The sequence below is a fragment of the Hylobates moloch genome, unplaced genomic scaffold (genome assembly GCF_009828535.3).
Source record: "Hylobates moloch isolate HMO894 unplaced genomic scaffold, HMol_V3 SCAFFOLD_128, whole genome shotgun sequence".
Taxonomy (NCBI): Eukaryota; Metazoa; Chordata; class Mammalia; order Primates; family Hylobatidae; genus Hylobates; species Hylobates moloch.
The window spans coordinates 253-23,828 of NW_026652403.1; the positions used below are offsets into that span (position 1 = coordinate 253).

The following is a 23,576-nucleotide window of genomic DNA, read 5'->3' on the forward strand; positions in this document are numbered from 1 at the left end:
GTGCCTAAATTGATAAACGCCTGAACATGATGGTCTCTGAATTCTACTTCTCAGGAAACAGGAGGGCCTGGGGCAGAATGATGTCTGGGTGGTCAGAGGTCACGAAAGCAGATTTTGGTCAAGTCTGAGAAATGAGGCACAGGAGCTGCATGGTGTAGTCTTCTCGTCTGTGATAACAACTTTCTGTGGTCCACCCAGGATGTGTCCAGAAACTTGAGGGTTTGGGACAGGTTCACAAAATCAGCACTTAATACCCTTTATCAATGCCTTGGCTTAAAGAGCCATTCAAACACCCAGAGTGTGTGTGAGGGAACACACATGCATGCACAGTGTGGCTTGAGACTCAACTGTAAGTCTGAGCTTATGCTGCACCTGCTTTATTTCACACAGAATGTTAGAGTTGCTAGTATCTACATCCAGTCATCCTTGACTCTATCCTGGCCTCTAAAATACCAGAGTTAAAATTCTCCTATCACACAGAGCAAGATTCAAATGCAAGGCCAGTAGGGATTAGGGTACAAGGCACGCTAAGTTACCCGTAGTCTGCTGGAGCCATCGGTGCAGAGGCCTGGGACCCCTCTGGGGCCTGAGGGGGAGGTGGGGGTGGCGGCTGCTGAGGTCTGTTGAGGGCCATGTGCCTCGCCGAGGCAGATGGGGGCCGGTACTCATGCTCCGCAGCCTGGCTTGCAGGCCCGTGTGGTGGCACGTCACCAGCTGCGTAGGAAGGGGTCACCGGCTGGGGGTGCAAAGAATGGTTGGGAGTAGCCGGGTAAGAGTAATCCGTAACGTCCGACGCATGTGACCTGGCATTTGAAAACAAGAGGTGGGGGAAATTTTAAGTTAAAAATTGTCGGCTAACAGGCACATGGATGTATTTGAATAATAACATTGCTAATACACAAAAATCAGATATTAATTTGCTTTACTATCAACTAGGTCTAGCCCCGTGAGATTCCAAGCAACAACATAATTATTATAAGTCGGCAGCAAGCCCCAGTGTTACATGGATTCAGATTCACAGCTTTGAAGTGAATAAGTCAGACAGACCGGCAAGCAGGAAACAGCAGAGCCTCCTTTTCACAGTATTTCAGCATACGTTTTCTCTAAGAAAGAAGGCTACGAGAGAAACCATTCCATTTAGAAACAGGATATAAGACAGAAGATTTCAGTGGCAATGAAACTGACAGCATATAATTAGAAAATATAAAATGGCAGGTGAACTGGATAAATATTAACAGTAAGAACAGGAAAAGAAATCGAGAATGCAGTAGAGTGAATCATATTTTTCTTGAACAGAAGAAAGGTATTTAACAAAAAGGGAAGAAAGCAATGCGGTACACTATGGAAAGGCCTTCTTTCCATAGTTTTCTTTGCACACACACTGGGTGTGAAACTCCGAAAGGGAAGAGATCTTGGATTAGTGGAGCAGAGCTGAGTGAGACATGGGGTGCAGGGACGGGATTCCTGTTAAGCCCTCAGGAGGAGAGGAAGGACCCAAGTGTGGCAGCCCGGCAGCACCGTGGGCGTTAGTAAGACAGTCACACGCTCCTGGCTCAGGTTACGGGACATGTGGCCAGGAGGGGCTGTACATCCTCTCATGGCGGCGGAAGCAGGGGCAGCCTGAGTCTGGGAACCCAAAGAAAGCAGAACAACAAACCCGCTGGGCACTCTGTCCTCTTTGGCGCTCCCTGCCTGCTCCAGTTTCTTTGCATCACTCATAAACTCAATGCCCATTTTCCTTCTCTCCCACTCTTCTTTTCTTGTTCTGACTTTTCTCACATTTACTTGCTGGTTTCTGTTAGGGTTCAGCTTGTGTTTCTCTCTCTGAAGGAAATACCAAACACACATTGGGGGTGCTGAGGGAGCAGGGAAGACGCACGCTGCATTTCCATCTTTGGGATTCCAGTGGGTAGCTTTTCTTAACTGGGGCACCGTGTGGCACAGAAAAGCCTTCTAAATGAGAAGAGACAGCTTCTTTTCCTTTTTCCTTCCTTAATTGAAGTGTAACAACTAATAACTACTCATTATTTTCTTCCCTAATTGCAGCATGAATTCTGGATTATGGTGCACTTCTGATTATGTCTTTTGAACTAAGTGAGCTGCTAGCAAATGACTTAAAAATATATTTAATGGGGGAAGGACCTGACCTGTATTTAGATTTAGAGTATTTTAAAAATGTAAATACCTATAACCCTTGGAGACACTGATGATGTGTGCTTGACTCTGTGCATGACTACGAGTCACTGGCTTACAGTGCAATCTTTTAAAGGAAACAGAGTTCTCCAGCCAAATATGGACAGCTTTCTGATGAGATGAGGGCAGGAAACTATAAATACTGTGGCATAACTGGCGGGCTATCCCTGTCAAGGAGCCTTGAAACACAGGGTAGAAAGGAAGCAAGGAAAAGGGGCTAACCAGATGGAGGCAGAAGTGAAAGAAGACATAATAAATATCTGAAGTAGAAACCAGAGATTTCTACAGGGCAGAACCCTGATGAAGGGTGCCCATCAGGAGGACGGGGGCTGGGGGAAGAGGAGACTGGTCAGTTGAAGAGGGAAGGACCACAGAAAAGGTTCTGCCAGCAGGCAGGAGGAGGAGGGAGGAGCAGGCAGCTGCTGGAGATGAGCCCCACTCCCAGTGGGGAGGCAGAAACCAGCTGCAGACGCACGGCCAAGGTGGAGGTGAGTGGAGATCTCGAGGCCTCACGATGGTCAGTGATCACCTATTACAGAAAAGAGGACTGGGAGGGCCAGAGGCGACACTGACACGGGAGGAAGAGCACTGGGAGGGCCGAGGACGATGGGAGGAGGAGGGCCAGAAGGGCCGGAGATGACACCGACACGGGATGAGGAGGAAGAGGGCTGGGAGGGCCGGAGACAACACTGACAGGGGAGGAGAAGGGCCGGGAGGGCCAGAGATGACACCACACAGGAGGAAGTAGGCACAGCAGCAGAGACTCAGTGTGAGAGGTCAATAAATCCCCCAGGGTTTTTTGGGTAGACAGGCGGGCAGCCAGAGATCTGCACCAGGGCCCAGAACTGGATGAGAAAAAAGGACAATCGGGCATGGAGGTGTGCGACTCCCTGAGTGGCAGTGACAGAGAGCTGGTCATACAGCAGGCAAGCACTTCCCAGTGCTCATCTTAAATTCAGGCTCAAGAACAAGCCATTCCTAACAATCTAGAGAGAGAGCAAAAATGTAAGATGGGTTACAGTATTATTACTTATATAACAGCATATACACACACCACGAAACCTGGTATTTAAACTTCCCTCAGTATCTTGGATGCACTCAGATGAGCGGATACAATCATTAAAAATCATGTTTCTAAATAATACCTAAAACATGCGATATAATTTCTAAAAGTCAAAAGAAAGAAAACATGGCATGACTCCAATTTTCTAAAAGAAAAAAGAAACACATGTATAGAAAAAGACTAAAGAGAAATACACTAAAATGCATACAACGGTTTCTCTGGATGGTGAGACTACAGATCATACTTCATTTTAATTTTTTCCTGTAACTTCCAGATATAATAAGCATGTCTTATTTTATAATAAAAAAGTGACACACTGTAGTAAAAAAAATAAAAATTTCTAAATTAAGGGTTATCATCCCATACAATGATGAGTTATAATCTATTTATCTGATAGTAAATAATGTACGCAAATAGTAAGAAGCCATGGGAAATAGTAGGAGACAACAAAAGGAATTCTGAAGAAATGAAACAATCAGACTTATTTTTTGAAAATTAAGAGAAATGCAGATGTATGTAAGCAACATAAATACAAAGGCAGACTATATCTGAATAACCATCCATTTTATACCCAATATGGAATAATCTTAGATGCTAGAAGGAATATCATTCAACTGATTTTTAAAAATCCATCATTTTCCCATCTGCATCTATTTTTGAAAAGTCTATATAGGATAAAAACAAAGTATACGTTTTGCACGAGTAAACAATCATAGCTAAATTATTTAGAAAAAAACAAAAAAGCAGATTGACATCAAGGGAGCTATTATGTTCATACATTCCTCCCCACCCAAAGAACTATGAGCAGAACTGTGTTATAATTCCTACTTTCTATAGAAATAAACTCACACTAAAATTCAAATGAGACTAAAACTCAGTTAAAGCTCCAATAATTCTCTGATATTTAACAAATGAAAGTTTGTACAGAAAAATTACCAGAACTTGCCTCACATCCTCCCAGTGACTTACAGACCTTCTGGGGTGGGAACACTGAAGGCACGTAATACGTTAAGAGTTTGGGCTAAACACTGAGTTGTACAAAGGTAGAAAAAAAGGACACAGATATAACCCAAAGTCCAGGTTACTGCTGTTTTGAAACATTCTTGATCACATACTGTAAGAATTCTCTATTCAAATTTTTAAATGCCGATGAGAGTTTATGCAAATGAAAGACTACAACTTTACAAAAGCAGAAACAGAAAACTGAATCAAACTTAGTTAAAATTGACTAGTCATTTCCTGTTGTTCAATGAATGCCTTTGGTGACAAGTGTGACTTAATGACCACATCATTCACGCCTGCAAGAAATATTTTTACTTAACTGCTAATAAATTTTTAAGTAAACGCCAATAGAATTCTTCTCCTGAAATTAGAATATATAAGTTATCTGAAATAAGAAGTAAATCTCTCTTTTGTTCATCATTTTTTCAAAGGGTTACTAAAGGGAACAATGAAGGTACTCCTTAGTTACTTTACCACCTACCAATCATTTTTAGATACCAAGTGGCAAAGGAAATTCAACATTCCATGCTAAGAGAAAGGATTAAATGATTATTAAAGTAAAAACTTAAGTCATAAGCAAATACCCCAAATTCAGAATCAGTGTTACAACACTACATCTAGATGAACTCTACAATACATTTTAAGTCAGAGAGATTTTCTAAAATCAAAGGAACCCAATGTAAAATAACACTGTCTTCAAGTATTATTTCAAAATCAAAATACAGATAAACAATTTTTAAGGAAAATCTTAAGACATCGAGGGCCATATAAACCCTGAAGCTATTGGTGCATTTCAAATGATAATAAAACCAGGTAGTACCCAGTGGCCCAAGCATCGGGGCTGAGGGAGCAGTGACACACACACACCTAGTATCTGGGGACAGGGATCCCTCGGAAGACGCTCCGTGGTACACACTCTGAGACAACCTGTTGTCGGGTCTAAGCTCTTTGTCATATGCCATCATATTCCACTCCTGGCGCCTGTTTCTGGCTTTTCTAACCTTTTTCACCTCACGGGTGGTGCCATCTATACGCTTTTGCTCCTGATGTCCAGGAAAGGAAAGAGAGCATGCCAAGACAGAAGGGAAAGGAAAACAGCTGGTTAAATGCAGTTATAATGCACAAGGCCCATGCCTGATGAACAGACAAGACACATTCGCATTTCGATTACCCTAATGTTACAGAAACTCTAAAGCAGTGTACTCCTCTTACCCAACAGAACCAACAAAACAGAATCAACAAAAAGTTACCCTGCTACAACTGTTAAGAGCTGCTTACCATCGTTTTCATTAAAGTAAAAAAACTTTCACTTGAATATGCTTGTAACTTGTTTTAAACCTAAGCAAGGTCTTTCAGATCTATATTATACGGGTGAACGACCTGGAAACATCATAAAGAGAAATTATTTCCCGCCACCACACAATTTTGACTGACTTCTTAACATACAATTATCTTTCAAAGAAAATAATTCAAAACATTCTGTTCCCAATTTCTAAAAGATTACAGAATAAGTGAATCCTGTAAATAGTTTAACACAAAATTAAGCAAGATAAAAACTTACCTGCTCATAAAAAGCACCATTCTTCCTCTAGCCCTACCTGGCCAGAAAATGTTTCATTCAACAAATACTTAGTTCTTAAACAGGTGCTTCTTGAAAGGTGAGAAGTTATTCCTACGTGTGCCTGTAAGTTTTTCCTGCCTCCTTCATAAAATTTTATGATCTTTAAGGATGAGAATCATGTGTCTTTATTTCCTATGTTTCCCTCTTGTCTTATGGTATCTCAACATACTGTTTTTACACAGAATACACACTCAATACATGCTGGCTAAATGATCAAATCCACAGCCAGGCAGCAAGCATGAACTTCTAGTGCTATGCCCGAGGTACTGCGCCAGGCACTGACAACACAAATGGCAAACAAACACACACACACACACACAGACATGGCATCTGCTCTCATGCAGCCTGCAGTCCCCAAGAGGACACAAATAAATGTACTATTATAAATGTATTATAAAAATAAATGTATTTATTTTTACAAATATATTTTTATGTTTAAATATATACGTGTGTGTGTGTGTGTGTGTGTGTGTGTGTGTGTGTGTGTGTGTGTCTCGTTTGGAAGTCAGGGAGGCATCCTGGAATGACTGAGAGTATTGAAAGTGTATTGAAAGTGGCATCAATTCTGCAGAGGAGTATATGGGTCAGGTGCATGCCAAGAGGAGAGGACAGACTGTGCGAGGGCTCTGGGGAGGAGGATAGCACTGCACTCAGAAAAATAAAAGAAGGTAAATGGTACATTGGGGTGAATGGCCCAAGATCTGAAAGGCAGGAAGACCTTGGAGGCCTTTATCCCAACAGCAATGCGAATCCATTAAAGAACGAGAAGGGAAGGCTGACATGCTGAAAAGGCATTGGAGAAGATCTCTCTGTATTACACAAAACAAATTAAAAGAGGGAAGATAGGGACACAAGTGAGAAAGCTACTAAGTGGGTATAGGGTGAAAGAACAGCAGGTGGCCCAAGGGTGTGGTGAAGACAGAAAACTGGACCGTTTTCAGAGGCATCCAGGAGGCTTTAGTCATGGATCCATAGAGGATGTGAACATGAAATTCACAGAAGATAAAGAAATGGTTAATAAGCATATGAGAAGATGTAACACATTCAATCTTTCATCAAAAAGAAAGTAATATCCAGGACTGGAGAAGGCCTGGTAAGAATATAAACTAGTTTTTCAGTCTTTTAAAGATTAGGGGCAATATAATTCTATCTTTCAAAATTTAAAATTCACATTCTCTTCAATAAGAGCAATTCAACTTCTACAAATTTATCCTGAAGAATTATCTGCACCTAAGTAGAGGGATAACCACTGCAGTACTGTAAGAGCAACAGTAATGGCTAATTTATGAAGCATTTATGTTTCAGACTACACAACTATTAAAAAGAATGAAGTACATTTTTAATAATGTCAGTGCGTGTACGTAAGTCATATGTAGTACAACTATGTATACACAAATACTTTGTAATGTTTATGCACGTATTTATGAATGCTAAAAGGTCTTAAAAGATGCACACCAAGCTGTTAACCGTGGCTAGGTACTCCCAGGGAAGGGAGTGCTATTTGAGCATTTTACAACCAGCATGTATTGGGTGCGTACTTTGAAAAACCAAAGGAAAAAAGTGGGGGAGGAAGATTTCAATGTGATTCCAATATGCATCCTGATTAAGAACCATCGTGTTAACAATAATGAATAACTATTCCCCTTACTTTTTAAAAGATGCATGCTGACAAATTCAGGGATGAAGTGTTACGATATTTGCAACTTTCTTCACCATGGTTCAGCCTCCAAATCTACCTATCAACATGCACACAGGACACACAAGCACATGCGAACCAAACATGAAAGAATATGAACAGTGATGAATCCAGGATCCAGCTACACTGGCCTACATTAAAATCCTTAGAAGCTGCCAAACTGGTTCCTCCCCCAGCATGATCCTAGACACTGCTACCTAGAAGCCTCCTCAATTCGGAAGCACACCACCTCATCTGCCCCCCACCTCTCCAGCCTCCCCGTAGCACCCTCCCACAGTTGAGCTAACTTCTGCTACCCTCTCTTGGAACCCAGCCTGCATGACACCTCCTTAGAGAGGTTTTCCTTGACCCCTCACTGCATGTACACTGTCACACACCAGGTCATCTCACTCAGAGTGCTCTGTACTTTTCCTTCACTACACTTACCAATAGTGTAACTACATATTTAAAACTTCTTATTTATTTGTGTAATTAAGTTTTTAGTGTTTTTAAAGCATCAAACTAAAGGAAACAAAGTTCAAAAACGTGGTTTTTTTAATCCCCAAATTTTCTAAACTAATTTTTCCTTCAGATTTGTCAACTGCAAACTGAGTGTGATTTGGGTTTCTGAAATCCTGGGAAATAAAGAATATCTTGCCTCATTTTCTATTTCCATATGAAGCGGGCCTATATGAACATTTTGAAACTTCTCTCCCTCTTTCTGCATTTCCGAGGGCTGCATGACTATTTAAGGCCTGTGTCTCTCACTATACTGTCCTCTCCATGAGGGTGGTAATCCTGTTTTTTTTTGCCACTGTTTATCCAGCATTTAGAAGGCATTCAACATCAAGTCATTATATAAGTGAATGAAAGAAATTCTTATCAGAATTTTATGTGTTTGAGGAAGGTAGAATGAGATTAAACAGCCCAGGAAATAACAAGTGATTTTAAAGACACAATATTCATACATAAAAATTGTTTCCCCTTCAAGAAGAGTGGCAAAAAATTAAACAGTTTTGCCAAAAGCATCATTGAGAAAGGAAACCTAGAAGGCCTTTTAAAAAAACGGGCACATTTTAAAGGCAAGTAAGCCCCAGCATTTTCCCCTGTAACTATAAAAAAGCATGAGGATTAAGGTAAATATGCTTTTTAAATATTTGTTCCTTTTCCACTCAAAAGATTGGTATCTTTCTTTTTTCTTCACTTGAATACTCTGCAAAACCTAGCAACTTTTCCAAGATATATCCCAATTAAATCTCCCAAAGCCAAGAGCACAAGAAGACTGTGTATGACCAAGTCCTTTGCATCCTCTTTCCTGGAACCAGCCGTGGTATCTTACAACAGCACAGTCTGCAAACTGTTCTCATGTTCCCCTTCCTTAAATGCTGTTTTCGATTTTCAAATTCTCCTCCAAACCAAACTGTCACTCCTACTGGGCCAACACAACTCAATGCCTCAAAACCCTAAGGCTATGAACTCACAAAATGCCAAGCATTTCTCCTAAATAAAGCGCTCTAATCTGTCAAGCAAACTGGATGGTCATTTTTAAATACAGCTGACATATAAAAATATTAACAAATACTTGCCGTTAGAGAATTATTCCTCTCAGTGGCCTAAGTCTAATTTCTGGGCCCAAAACGAACAATTTTCAAAACACAAATCCCTTAACCTGAGTAGAGTGGGCTTCTCCTTTGAAGACTGCTTGCAATGCATGCAGATATTTCTCAACCTTCAGACTTGCAATTCTCTTCCTACCCCTACCCCTTAAAGGGAGGTTCATTTTCAGTAAATCCTATCCCCTGAACGTGCAAATCATATATGCCTCTCAATCCCATGTGAACATCTCGCCAAGATTTTAATTACAGCTAGAAGGCAACCCAACAATTAAAAATGTTAAAAGACAAAAGCACATCATTGTGCTGCATGATCATTGTATCTGATATGGAATACTGACTGCTTTACGAAAATTTGAGAACATAGGAGAGGAGTTACTAAAACATGGTAACAAAACAAAGTTTAGGAACTACTTTTGTTAAAGCAAAGCAAGTGCCGGAGAACAAATCAGTATTTATTGAAAACAGTATTATTGTGTTAGACTGAATTGTCAGGATCTTTTGTGACAAATGCAACCTCTAAAAAAATTTCAGCACTATATCCAATATCTCAACCATTTAAATAATTTACTATTTCTAAACAAGAATCTCCTTTAAACACTGATATGCACATTTCCCATACTGAAATTATTTACCTTTTGACGCCTTTTCTCTTTCCTTTTGTCTTCTGTGTCCTGCAGCATTTTTTCTTTCCAGAGGTCAAAGAAATAGGAAGGATCAGTATAGAACTTCAGCCCATCCTTCTTGTCATCTCTACAAATCAATGTATTGTAAGTCAGGGAAGAAAAGATTGTTAGAGACTTGTATATGTAGGTTAACGTTAACTTGATTTGAACTCATGAGATTATAATATCTACGTGGGGCACTTAAACTCTCCTACACATATTAAGTCTTTAAGTTTCCTTATTTGAAAAAATGTGAAAACATAAAATAGCAGAATAACCTGTTGTAGGTTAAAAGTACTCTTGCAAATTTAGAATCGAGTACAGAAAATTGCTCAGAAAAAAAAAATCACAACATGGCGCATATTCAGCAATTTATAATACCTCAATTACTTCAGGAAATTTTTTGCTTATTCCAACATGGAGCTATACATGGAGATGGAAGGATTCTTCGTAAGAACACATTCACCTCTACACTGGAGCTTCAATATCATTAGGATAAAAATTAGTAAGTACTCTATCCCTTTTTCTCAATAAGGTTTGCCCAACATCTATAAGTTCAATTAGGAAAGAAGCAAAATGTTTATGGGGCATCAATGTAAGGAAAAACAGTGATGAACTATGTATTTTCAAACTGGAAGTAACCTACACAGAAACTTTATTCACCTGTGGCCATTTCGTTTTAAAGCACTGTCACAGGCAATTACTGTGGTCTAAAGAATATTTTAAGTCTTCATATAAGTAGCTCATTTATCATAAAACCAATGTTGCAGCTAGCAGAGGTCCAAAGCTGTCATATAAATCAATAGTCATGATCAAAACCATCATGATACAAAGTAAACACTGTTTTCTATTAATGCTTTTGAAGACTACCTTCAAAAGGAGGCAGAACATTTTATATTATTTCATATCAGTATTTCAATGAGTCATTAAGGAACATAGGGGAAGCAAAATCAGTTAAATGAGTATAGGAGAGTTTATGCCCAAACAGTCAAAGAAAGCTAATTGAATTGTTCAGAAGAAAACAAAGGTCTGTCATTAAAGCCCCTGCTATGCCATCTCCTGTTAAGTGTCTTACCATCAAATACCAAGGCCTGGGTGCCTATGGGGCTATTCTAGTCGCTATGTCTGAAAATCACTAAAGAGCCATTGCAACTCACACTATACCTTACTTAACCTTTGACTATTAATGTCCTTCCTTTCTTCTCCTAGTTTCCTAATTGATAGGCAACCTGCATGACAGAGATTTTATTAATAACATTATTGTGAGAAAGATAATTTGTTTCCCTGAGATACCAAGGCCTTGAATATAGGTAGAGGTCTAGAAAAAGCTGCAAAATTTAAGACATATAATAGATGTACATTTCTTTTTTAAAAAATGGAGCCAGTACCTTAATGAAGGCAGGAACTCACTTAAGTAAGCAAATGTTAACCTTGACAAGAATATAAACAGATATGTTCTTTTTTATTATTATACTTTTAAGTTCTGGGATACATGTGTAGAACATGCAGGTTTGTTACACAGGTATATGTGCCATGGTGGTTTGCTGCACCCATCAACCCGTCATCTACATTAGGTATTTCTCCTAATGCTATCCCTCCCCCTTGTCCCTCACCCCCCGACAGGCCCGGTGTGTGATGTTCCCCTCCCTGTGCCCATATGTTCTCACTGTTCAACTCCCACTATGAGTGAGAACATGTGGTGTTTTTCTGTTCCTGTGTTAGTCTGCTGAGAATGATGGTTTCCAGCTTCACCCATGTCCCTGCAAAGGACATGACCTCATTCTTTTTTTATGGCTGCATAGTATTCCATGGGGTATATGTGCCACATTTTCTTTATCCAGTCTAACACTGATGGGCATTTGGGTTGGTTCCAAGTCTTTGCTATTGTGAATAGTGCTGCAATACTGCATGTGTCTTTATAGTAGAATGCTTTATAATCCTTTGGGTATATACCCAGTAATGGGATTGCTGGGTCAAATGGTATTTCTAGTTCTAGATCCTTGAGGAATCACCACACTGTCTTCCACAATGGTTGAACTAATTTACACTCCCAACAGTGTACAAGCGTTCCTATTTCTCCACATCCTCTCCAGCATGGGTTGTTTCCTATAGCTTCTAAACACTTAATTTTTCAGTCACTTAGGCTGGGCGCGGTGGCTTATGCCTATGATCCCAGCACTTTGGGAGGCTGAGGCAGGTGGATCACTTGAGGTCAGGAGTTTGAGACCAGCCTGACCAACATGGTAAAACCCCATCTCTACTAAAAATACAAAAATTAGCCAGGCTTGGTGGCACATGCCTGTAATCCCAACTACTTGGGAGGCTGAGGCAGGAGAATCACTTGAACCTGGGAGGCAGAGGTTGCAGTGAGCTGAGATTGCACCATTGCACTCCTGCCTGGACAACAAGAGTGAAGCAAAACTTCGTCTCAAAAAAAAAAAATTTTTTTTTTCAGTCACTTTGTACTTCTTATATTAAGACAATATTGTTACAGTGCCATATTTAAGTTCAAATGTGAAAGTTTATATGTTATATACCCCAAATATTGTTATATTAATGAAAAAGCAAATCTGAGCTGACACCGCTATCCTTAAACACACTATTAAAAAGTCAAAGATACTCAGGAGGCTGAGGCAGGAGAATCGCTTGAACCCGGGAGGTGGAGGCTGCAGTGAGCCGAGATCATGCCACTGCACTCTAACCTGGGCAACAGAGCGAGACTCCATCTCAAAAAAAAAAAAAAAAGTCAAAGATATGCTTTATTTTCCATAAGACTGAATACACACACACACACACACACACACACACACACACATATGTGAAAGTCAAATCAGTTTTCACGCAATTAAAAACTATAAATCACTGCAAATATTTTATCATGATCTAGATTAATCAATGTAGTGGTTGATTGGGTTATCTGATTTTTTTCCTTTAGAACAGAATTTCCAGTGAGGTTTCTTAGTAACAGCAGGTAGAAAGTTTTCATGAGCAAGCCTACATGTTACATTGTGTTTGAGGCTTCAGTGCTAAGTAAAAATGAAACTGCCCCAGGAAAATGCCTACTGAACAAATGCACAGCCATAAATTAAAATATTAGGCTTATAATGCTATATTCACACATATCTTTAATTTGTTTAAATAAGTGTGCTAAAACCTCCAAAAAAGTCTACTTTTTCCATAAAAAGCTGTGGCATCTCGCTCCTCTGCCATCAGTTTGGCCTGTTTTTCTGAGAGCCTCTCCCTGTCTGTGCAGAAAGAAAGTGGTGCAGTTTGAACTGCATTTTCCCAGCACAGCTGCAACAAAGGATGGCTCCAAACATCTCCCTGTGGACCCTGAGAAAGGACAGGAATTCGGACCAAGAAAAATTCTATGCATTCCCTGAGACGAGCCAAAGGGCCCCTGAGGGCAGGACTGCTGAGAGGGTAGTAACGGAAGTGGAGAACTCGCAGGCTCCTGGAAGGTTCTCACAGGAGAATCACCAGAGAGCTGGCCTGGGGCTGTGAGGACCACTAGTCACCACAGCCTGTGCTTGTCAGAGGCCAAAGAATGAGCTCCACAGGAGGGCACAGAGGTGGGGAGAGGACAGGACATACCACAAGGGACGGACAGACAGTGTATGAAAGAGGGATATGGGACAGGAGGTGACAGCAGGTATGGGAAGAAAGTGCTGAGCTGGGAGAAGGCAAGGGGGTGTTTAGAAAGAGCATTTTTAGTTAGTCTCTTCATATTATTTTTTTGCACTATTTATCTTCCATTGTTTTTCTTGGAAGTCTGGTCCTGATAACATGTCCTACCATTTTCCAGTAACAGAAGGTTAATTTGTTGACTATATTTTCACTCTTCAAAACTCCTAACACTGCAGAATACGTTTTTTTCTGAATTAAATAGCAAATGTCTCTGCAGTGCTGAGACAGGTATTTTGCTGCATTATAAATGAATTATGCAGTTCCTTTCAAATTGACTTTGAATCTAAAAACAACAACATAACCACACACAATACTGGTATGCAACTTACTCACTTCTACTTAAGGTAGCTACATCTAAAAGCTAAAATCAGAGCTCACATTTCTACTGTTAAACGTATCAATATGCTGAAATACTGTAACTTTAATAATTATGTACCATATGAGTAGTTTCATTGTATATAATTCAATTATTATTTTCAAAGTTTGAAGCAATTCTGCATTTTAACCCAGATGAACCATCAAGGACATTCCCACACAATGCATCAGCTTGCTCCCAGCTCTGCCCAGCTCTCCCCTCATCTCAAGGAAAGGCTCTGGCACGCATGAAACTATACCTGTATGGTGTCAGGATGTTCAGAGGCGGTGGCTTATCACTCTGGTTGTAAATATCAGCAACAGGATTAGGAATGCTGTTCTTTGAAACCACCTGCTGGTCTTGGACTGTGGAACTTTTGAAAGCTTTTTTCATGTTGATATCCTGTAGTGAGACTATTCAGAGAAAATCCCCCAAGTTGAGTTATATAGAAATATTTTTAACTGTTTAGAAGTAAGTACCATTTGGCTCACAATTAAAAACACCTCCTAGAACAACCAAATAATATTTTTTATTGTCCATTTAAAACCACGCTTAAGAGCATGTGCATTCCTTTCCTTTCACAGATAATAGCTATCACTATGAAATAAGGTCAAATCATGGCTTTTTTTTTTTTTAGTAATCTAATTATTTCACTGAACCTAATACTAGAGTAACATTCTTTATTTAAATAGCATTTCTCAGAAATCACATAGGAATATAGTTATGAATGTAACAGGCATGTAAATACACAGATTTGAATATCCTAAGGAAAACACCATTCAAACAACATTAGTTTAAATATAATGCATGTGGGAAATACTTCCGCAAAAATTACACAAATGGAAATAACACATTAAGTTTTTCTGAAACAAACATTAAGGAAAGATGGCAAAGCTTTTCAACATGCATCTAGTCCTAAAAATTAAGTAGCTTGATTGATGATACAAAATTACACTAAGGATTCAGAAAATCGGGGCTGGGTAAAGTTCTTTCTTGTGCTTGTACTGCACTTTACATTTCATTTATTAACTCATCTGACTCTCTCTCTCTTCTTTTTTTTTTTTTTTTTGAGACGGAGTCTCGCTCTGTTTCCCAGCCTGGAGTGCAGTGGCGCGATCTCTGCTTACTGCAAGCTCCGCCTCCCGGGTTCACACCATTCTCCTGCCTCAGTCTCCCGAGTAGCTGGGACTGCAGGCGCCTGCCACCATGCCCGGATAATTTTTTGTATTTTTAGTAGAGACGGGGTTTCACCGTGTTAGCTAGGATGGTCTCGATCTCCTGACCTCATGATCCGCCCCGCCTTGGCCTCCCAAAGTGCTGGTATTTCAGGCGTGAGCCACCGCACCTGGCCAACTCATCTGACTTTCGTCAAACTTTTTGAGGTGGACAGACTAGGCTATTAACCTACTTATTCAACCACTGAAGCTGAGCTTCAGAAATGTTAAGATTCCAAAATCTCCAGCAATAAAGTGGCAAGACCAAAATAGAATACAGACTTCCTGTCAGTCAAGTATTTTTTCTACTGTAACATCCATGGCAAGGAAAGTAGTAAGGTAAAATCTTGTTTGGAAAAGGATTTTAAAGACATGACATGTACTATAAAATCTCATAAAATTTAATTTACAGATTAATCTTTTCCAGGGTAAGATTTATCATAAGCAACAGCCAACAAAAAGTTGAAGAAAGATGAATAGCTAATTTAAAACGTGAATGACTGGTTTAAGATGTTAAGAATTCCTTACCTGAACAGACCAACTAATACTTATTGTTGGAAAAGTGAGTAAGAATGCTTCTATAACGGATATTAAAATCAATGTTCTACATTTTTGTTATATTTGTAATTCAGTAATCAAATTTTGACCTTTGAAAAAGACCTGAACATGAGATAACATTTTTTTTTTTTTTTTGAGACCGAGTCTCGCTGTCGCCCAGGCTGGAGTGCAATGGCGCGATCTCGGCTCACTGCAGGCTCCGCCCCCCGGGCTTCACGCCATTCTCCTGCCTCAGCCTCCCGAGTAGCTGGGACTGCAGGCGCCTGCCGCCTCACCTGGCTAATTTTTTGTATTTTTAGTAGAGACGGGGTTTCACCGTGTTAGCCAGGATGGTCTTGATCTCCTGACCTTGTGATCCACCCGCCTCGGCCTCCCAAAGTGCTGGGATTACAGGCGTGAGCCACCGCGCCTGGCCAACATATATTTTTTAAATGATGAGAGATGAATTCCACAACTACTTTTTTTTAAAAATAAAAGCATTATTTTTACCAATACTACTCTATAGATATAGCGCAAAAATCAGACACTAGGATCTTTTCAAAGCACCAAGAGAAATTGTTAACTGCCATTATTTAAAGGTAAAACTAAATTTTAACCTAAATATTTTTCTCAAAATAAATATGAAGTGGTATATTTTGTACTTTTTTAGCATATTTTCTCCAGCTCAATCTCAGTCTTTCATTCAAGATACTGAAAGTAAAATTTTAAAAAAGGGATCGTTGATAGTTTCAATTTTGTTGAAACCGACAATTTCAGGGTGTATCATCAAATGACTATCAGTTAACTATAAGATTCTTGTCAATATTAACATTATTTTAAAGCCTGCAGCCTAAAGGCCTTCGGTAAATGCTGTATCTGAGAAGGTTAATAAAATTTTTAAATCAGCAGAATCACCAGGATTTTACAGGCATCAATCCTAAGAACACTAGGTGCTTGTGTCACACAAGGTATGTGTAACACTGTCTCGGTTGGACCATATCTCTAGAGTGGCTCTGTAATTTTTAGGTAAGAAACTATTTTTAAAATAACTGTCAGTAACCTAAATTGGGGCTTCTAATACCGACTGTATTCAAAGAAGCCTTTAAAACAAATACTGTATTTGTAATTTTTTAAAAAAGAGTATAGAGTTATGAGGTAGACCAGATATGAATCTTTTCATCGTGAATTAACCCAAAGTTGTAGGTTTTTCCCCCTCACTATTCTTCTAGGAAAGACAAGATGAAATACCAGCATGCCACCCCAAGGAAAAAGCAGTAATTACACTGCAATTAATTACTACCATCTTGTCAACAATCACTTCTAGCTCACTGCTTTCAGGCAATTACCTACCCTCTTCCACTGTTGAATCCAGCTGGGTGACTTTGACAGCAAGGCGATCAATTCTGTCTTGAAGAGAATTTGCTCTGATGTAGAAGTTGTTAGCCTCATTAAACAACTCACCAAATATGTCTTCAGCATGTTTGCCTGTGGAATAAAATGAATGGAGAAGGCCATCTGTTAGGGAGCTGATGAAGCGGCCCTCACACATCCTCACCAGTGATTATTCCTGTCAACATGTGGGATTTTGTGCAAACGAGTACGAAAATAAAGTGTCACAGTCCAAGGCCTTTAGAACTTTTGAAGTTTATTAGAGATACTCATATAAATCTGAAACTGACTCAATGTTGTAGAATTTTAAAATATCCCAGATAGTATAGAATCTTTATTGCTATGACCTATCTCTCAAGTTGCTTCCCACTAACTGCAACTTAAGTTCTCATTTTTCATGCTTTAAGTGTAAATACAATCTCAGGAACCAAACTTTCACTTATTCCCCAAGATAATTCAATTATCATGTTGGCCTTTAAATCTGGGATTTTATCTCATTCACAATCAGAAACATTAGATATCTTATTTGTGCCTAACACTTTCTAATGGCATTAAATTCTTCTAATTAATATTTTGAAATCTAGGTATACAGTGCTGACTCAGGCACTCTCTATAAACCAAGATTTTGAATTCTGAGTTAAATTTTTCTGCATGGCTCATTTCTACATTCCTCTGAGTGCTAGATATAACTCCCACTTTTCTTAAAATGTAACATTTCTGAAAATTCAACAAGCAAGATAAGAATCATTATCTGCTCACACTGAATTTCCAAATCCTAACACCATTACTTTATCCATGCAACAAATATTAAATAGCTGCCTACTCTGAGTGTGCAAGGTACATCTCACCTTAACTTTTCTGACAGAGATACCTACCACTTCTTTTTATTTTCATTTTCTATTGGTTTATCACTCAAATGAGGAAGAGAACCTGAACCTCCCAGGAAGAAAACTTCATTAGAGTTAAGAATAACCCTAAAGTTCTCGTGGTGCTTTATAGTTTATATGTTGCTTTCACAGCCGCTTTCTGTACTCTTTGCTATAATCCATGAGACTGTGAAATCCGCCTGTTCCATGTTTCAGCCCTAGCCCTGTGTGATGCCTCCTGCACACACCTGTTCAATGAATAAGTGAGCCTGGGAGGTAAACAGGAAGTTAATGTTTTCATTCTCTGGCTGACTAAACGGAGGATCAGAAAGGTGATCCGTCCAAATCCCATGGCTAGTACATGGCAGAAACAGATGAAACAAAAATATGGTCTTCTAACTTTTAGTTCTCTGCTTTTATCACATAGTTCCCTGGACTCCCTTGGCTGCAATCTTCCTGAATTATTTCATGCCATGAAACACTCGATAATTTTTTATCTACTTAATGAAATGGACTAAAATATTTTACTGCTTAAATGATTACACCCAGACACTGGGAATGACTTCTTATGAATTTAAAATTAGTATAATTTCATAGATTCTGTGTAACTGTTTTAACAAGAAGAATTTCTCTTAGAAAATAAGAATAAATCAATAAACATGCACCCCATCCCCCACCAAAAAAGGAGAGAAAAACCCAGATTTCAGCTTTCAGCTAAGCATTAAATTGCTTCTCTTAAAGCTCAATATCCATAGCATGGTCTTCTGTGTTCACTTAAAATTCTGTCAACAGTTCCCATTCCCATAATATGCAAAATGGTTCCACAAAGGCAAAAAAATAAAGCCTTCACACAAACTATATACATTTTAAAATGCTGTATCTGCTGTGGCATCCAGAATTAATGCTCATTTATTACTTTATGAACTCTTTCCTGAGCTCCAGACTTGTTATCTAATTAGCTACTGAACATCTCCATATTGATGTCTGTTAAGATTCTCAAATCCTGTACAAGCTGAAATATAATTCCTTTTCACCTTACCTCAAATCTGCATCCCCATGTTGAAAAGCACCCACCATCCAAAATGAAGCCCAAGCCAGAAATGCTGTCATTGTGACAGCTCCCTCTCTCTATGGCTAACTTAACACCAAGTCTTGTCCCTTCTACACCCACCACCATCTTGCCCCAAACCCTCATTTCTCTCCTGAATTACATCAATAGCTTTTAGATTCACCTCCCACCCCCGAACCCATGCATCACACTGCTGCCAAATGATCTAACAGAAAGAACTGACTACGTCATTTCTATTTAAATTCTTTACTGCTCCCCGTCATTTCAAGATAAAATCTAGTAAGCCCCTCAGTATGACACAGAAGGCCCTGTGCACCACAATTCATTTCTTTTTTTTCCCCAGTTTTTAAAAAAATAATGTCAACTTTTATCTTAGATTCAGAGGGTGCATGTGCAGGTTCGTTACATGGGTATACTGAGTGACACTGCAGTTTGGGGGATGAATGATCCCATACCCAGGCAGTTAACATAGTATCCAAGAGACAGTTTGTCGGCCCTTGCCCCCTCCCTCTCTCCCCATCCAGTAGTCCCCAGTGTCTATCGTTCCCATTTTTATGTCTATGTGTTCCCAGTGCTTCGCTCCCACTTATAAGTGAGAACATGCAGCATTTGGTTTTCTGTTCCTGTGTTAATTCTCTTACAATAATGGCCTCCAGCTGCATCCATGTTGCTGTAAAAGACATGACTTCATTCTTTATTATGGCTGTGTAGTATCCCATGATATACCATATTTTCTTTATCCAATCCACCATTGATGAGTACTCAGGTGGATTCCATGTCTTTCCTACTGCAAATAGCGTTGTGATGAACATACGACTGCATGTGTCTTTTTGGTAAAATGATCCATCTTCTTTTGGGTCTATACTCAGTAATGGAATTGCTGGACGGAATGGTAGTTCTGTTTTAAGTTCTTTGAGAAATCTCCAAACTCCTTTCCACAGTGGCTGAACTAATTTACATTCCCACCATGTTTACAGTAAGTAAGCATTCCCTTTTCTCTGAGCATTGCCAACATCTGTTATTTTTTGACATTTTAATAGTAGCCTTTCTAACTGGCCGCACCTCATTTCTGCCCTTGCCTCGTGCTCCAGCCAGAATGCCCTACTTGCGGCCCCACACTTCTCCCACTTCCTCACACTCTGTGCTTCTGCACAGCTGCGCTGTTCCCTCTGCCTCATGCATGGGCACCCCCTTCCTCACAATAGTAGCTGACACTCCTGAGCACTCACAGGGGCAGACCAAAGCCCAAGTGTTTTACCTACCATTTCTCTTCTTACAAATCTGCCATGATTTCAATCATTTTAACAGTTTTAAGAATGACTGAAATCCCTCTCACCACCACCTCTCATACCCATTAGGATGCTACTATTTAAAAAACAAAAACGCAGAAAAGTGTTGTTAAGAATGTGGAGAAATTAGAACCCTGTGCACTGTTGGTGAGAATGTATAATGGTACAACTGCTGTGGAAAACTGTGTGGTGGTTCCCCCAAAAATTAAACATATGACCCAGCAACTCTACTTGAGTATACACCCGTAAAGAAGTGCAAGCAAGGATGTGAAGAGACATTTGCATACCTATGTTCACAGAAGCATTATTCAGAGTAGCAGAGGTGGAAGAACCTGAGTGTCCATCAATACATGAACGGATAAACAAAATGTGGTACACACATACAATGGAATATTATTCAGCCTTTAAAGGAAGGAAATTCTGACACATGCTACAACATGGATGAACCTTGAGGATAACATTAGGCTAAGCAAAATAAACCAGTCACAAAAAGACAAATACTGTATGATTCCACTTATAAGGGGCATCTAAAGTAGTCCATCTCATACAGACAGACAGTAGAATGGTGGTTGCCAGGGGTCAGAGGAAGAGGGAAATGGGGAGTTCTTTAATGAGTGCAGAGTTTTACTTCTGCAAGATGACAACATTCTGGAGATCTGCTGCACAACCATGTGTACACAGTAGTTAACATTACTTGCTACAGTTTGGATGCTGGTTGCCTCCAAATCTCATGTTGAAATGTGATCCCCAATGTTGGAGGTGGGACATAATGGAATTTGTTTGGATCACAAGGGTGGATCCCTCGTGAATAGACTAATGCCTTCTCTGGGTGAGCGAGTTTTTGCTCTAGTAGTTCCTGTGAGAGCTGGCTGTTAAAAAGAGCCTGGCGGCACCTCCCGCTACTTGTTTCCTCTGTTTCTCCATGTGACCTCTGCACACACAGCTCCCCTTCACCTTCCTTCATGAGTGGAAACTTTCTGAGGCCTCACCAGAAACAGATGCTGGTGTTACACTTCTTGTACAGCCTGCAGAATCATCAGCTAAATAAACTTTTCTTTATAAGTTACCCAGCCTCAGGTATTTCTTTATAGCAACACACAAAGACACTACTGGACTGTACACCTAAAAACCGTTAAGGTAAATTTAATGTTATGTAAATTTTATCACAATTTTTTTTAAAAAAGCTGGAGAAGAAAATCATAAAAATCTAGAATTCTGCACTGAAAAAACCCTCCCTCTTCCCCTGCTCCTCACCCTACACTCTTACTCTCTTCCCTTCGCAGCAAAGCTTCTCCAGAGTACCCCATGCTGCTCTGTCCTCGCCCCTTTCCCCATTCTGCCCAACCCCACGCCAGTCCTGTTTTTGCCCTATCACTCTATGAAAGGGCCGACCCAACTCAGCAGACCATCTCTCCCTGCTAAGTCAAGGGCCAGTTCTCAGGCCTCATCCATCCGGCCTCTCCGTGGCACGGCCCAGTGCTGACCATGATGCCCAGGCCAAGCCTGCCTGCCAAGAGCCTGCAGGTGCCCTCCCACCTTGCGGGCCCTCCGCTCCCTCTGCTGCTTCCTCCCTCCCCAGAATCAAAACTCCACAGGAGCCCAGGGCACAAGGTCTTGGCTTTTTCTTTTTATTTAACAAAAGTTCTTTTTGCTTAGAAAAAAAAAAAGCTAATTACTTCTGCTTCTAAACCTAGTGTTTTAATATTTCCAAAAACTCCACTTTTAAAAACTACTGAAATAGAAAAAAAGATCTGTGTAAATATTCCAACCTCTTCTCTTTTCCATCAACATTCATTTAGGCGTCTCATCCGGTCTAATGGCTGTAAACACTTCCTCTATGCTGATGATTCCTAAATTTCTACCTCCAGATGGACCTCTTCCTGAGATCCTGACCCATGTATCAAACTCCTTACTGGCAGCATCACTGGGTGTCTAATAACTGAAACATAACTTGCCTGGAATGGAGTCCTCACACCCCCTCATAAGCCTGCTTCTCTCCCATCTTCCCCTCTTGGAAGAGCCAGCTCCATTCTTCCTGTTGCTCCAGTCACAGACTTTAGGGTCATCCTTGCCATCTCTCAATCACTCACACTCCACACTGGCTCTCCAGCAAACTGTCATACACATCCATTTTCAGAATATATCCAGGGTCTGACTGCTCTGCACCACCAGCCCTGATCCTACCCTGCCCCAAGGCATAATCACCACTCGCCTCGACCTCCCTAACCGCCAAGGGATAGGTCTTCAGCAACCTTGCGTCTATCCACGCCCCTGCTCAGTTCACTCTCAACCGAGCAGCCCCAGCCATCTTGTCCAAACCAGCCTCAGATCCTGTTACTCCTCTGAGTGTTCAAATCCATTCCATGCCTTGCCAATTCACTCAGAATAAAAGCTAAAGGCCAGATGACCACTTATAAGCTCCTACACGATCTAGCTCTGTTCACCTTTGGGCCTCATCTCCTATAAACCTCTCCCTTGTATGTCTCACTCCAACTACCCTGGCATCCTCACTGTTTCTCAGACATGCCAAGCATCCCCCTTCTCCCCAGGCCTTTGCATTTCCAGTTCCTTCTGTGTAGACCACTTCTGCTCCAGAGACTCACATGGCTTGCTCCCTCACTTCATCTAGCTCTACACCCAAATGTCACCTTCTAAGTGAGGCTTTCCTAGCAGCCCTGGCTAAATGCCATCACCTCATCACACATGTGATCACACACCCCTCTTATCCCTGCTCTGCTGTATTTTCCTGATTAGCACTAATCACCAAGTAATAAATTATGCACTTGTATGTATTCATCTTGTTTCTCATCTGTCTCCCACCACTAGAACATATGATCCACAAAGACAAGGATTCCCCTTAGCTCTGTGTACTGCTATATCAGTCTCCAATGTCTAGAGCATGCCTGGCTTATAGTAGGTTCTCAGAAAAGATTTCGGAATAAGTGAATAAAAACACAAGAACTGAGTCCTGGCTAACTCAGGATGCAGACTGGGCTCTGTAAGAGCATTTGCCCCCTTCTGTGCTCCACAATGCCCTAAGCTGACCTGGATCACAGGACTCGTCAGAGAACTCTAATCTTGCCTTCATTCATCTAAACTCTAGGAGAGTTGGAGTTCTGCCTTTCACCTCTGCCACTGCTCATGCTCACCCACTGCTCAACAACTATCAGCTGAATGAAAAACACATGATCTATGCCAGTGTTTCTTGTTAACAAGCACAAAGCCAACAAAATGCTTCCTGCTCAAGGCAGGCTGGGCAATGAGGAGCTAAAAGGATTAAACATGTTTCTATGCCTTGGGGTGTCTCAAAGTCAGTAATAAGCTAATGTGCACTGGCA

The 23,576-nt window shown here is 40.4% G+C and overlaps 1 protein-coding gene across 3 annotated transcripts in view; it reads right to left on the reverse strand.

The window, feature by feature from the left end:
* Window positions 1-517: 517 nt before the first annotated feature.
* Window positions 518-23,576, reverse strand: part of LOC116464028 (actin-binding protein WASF3) — a 68,517-nt gene continuing 45,458 nt past the window's right edge. For 2 of the 3 annotated variants that reach the window (XM_032147299.3, XM_058434951.1), the window contains exons 3-7: window positions 16,976-17,110; window positions 14,134-14,287; window positions 9,803-9,920; window positions 5,126-5,301; window positions 518-803 (exon numbers count right to left, since the gene is read on the reverse strand). In XM_032147299.3, the coding sequence (XP_032003190.1) occupies window positions 533-803; window positions 5,126-5,301; window positions 9,803-9,920; window positions 14,134-14,287; window positions 16,976-17,110 (854 nt within the window). In that variant the 3' untranslated portion in view covers window positions 518-532. Of the gene's footprint in view, window positions 804-1,657; window positions 1,825-5,125; window positions 5,302-9,802; window positions 9,921-14,133; window positions 14,288-16,975; window positions 17,111-23,576 lie in introns of all 3 variants that reach the window. The other variant, XM_058434952.1, reaches the window with a different exon arrangement.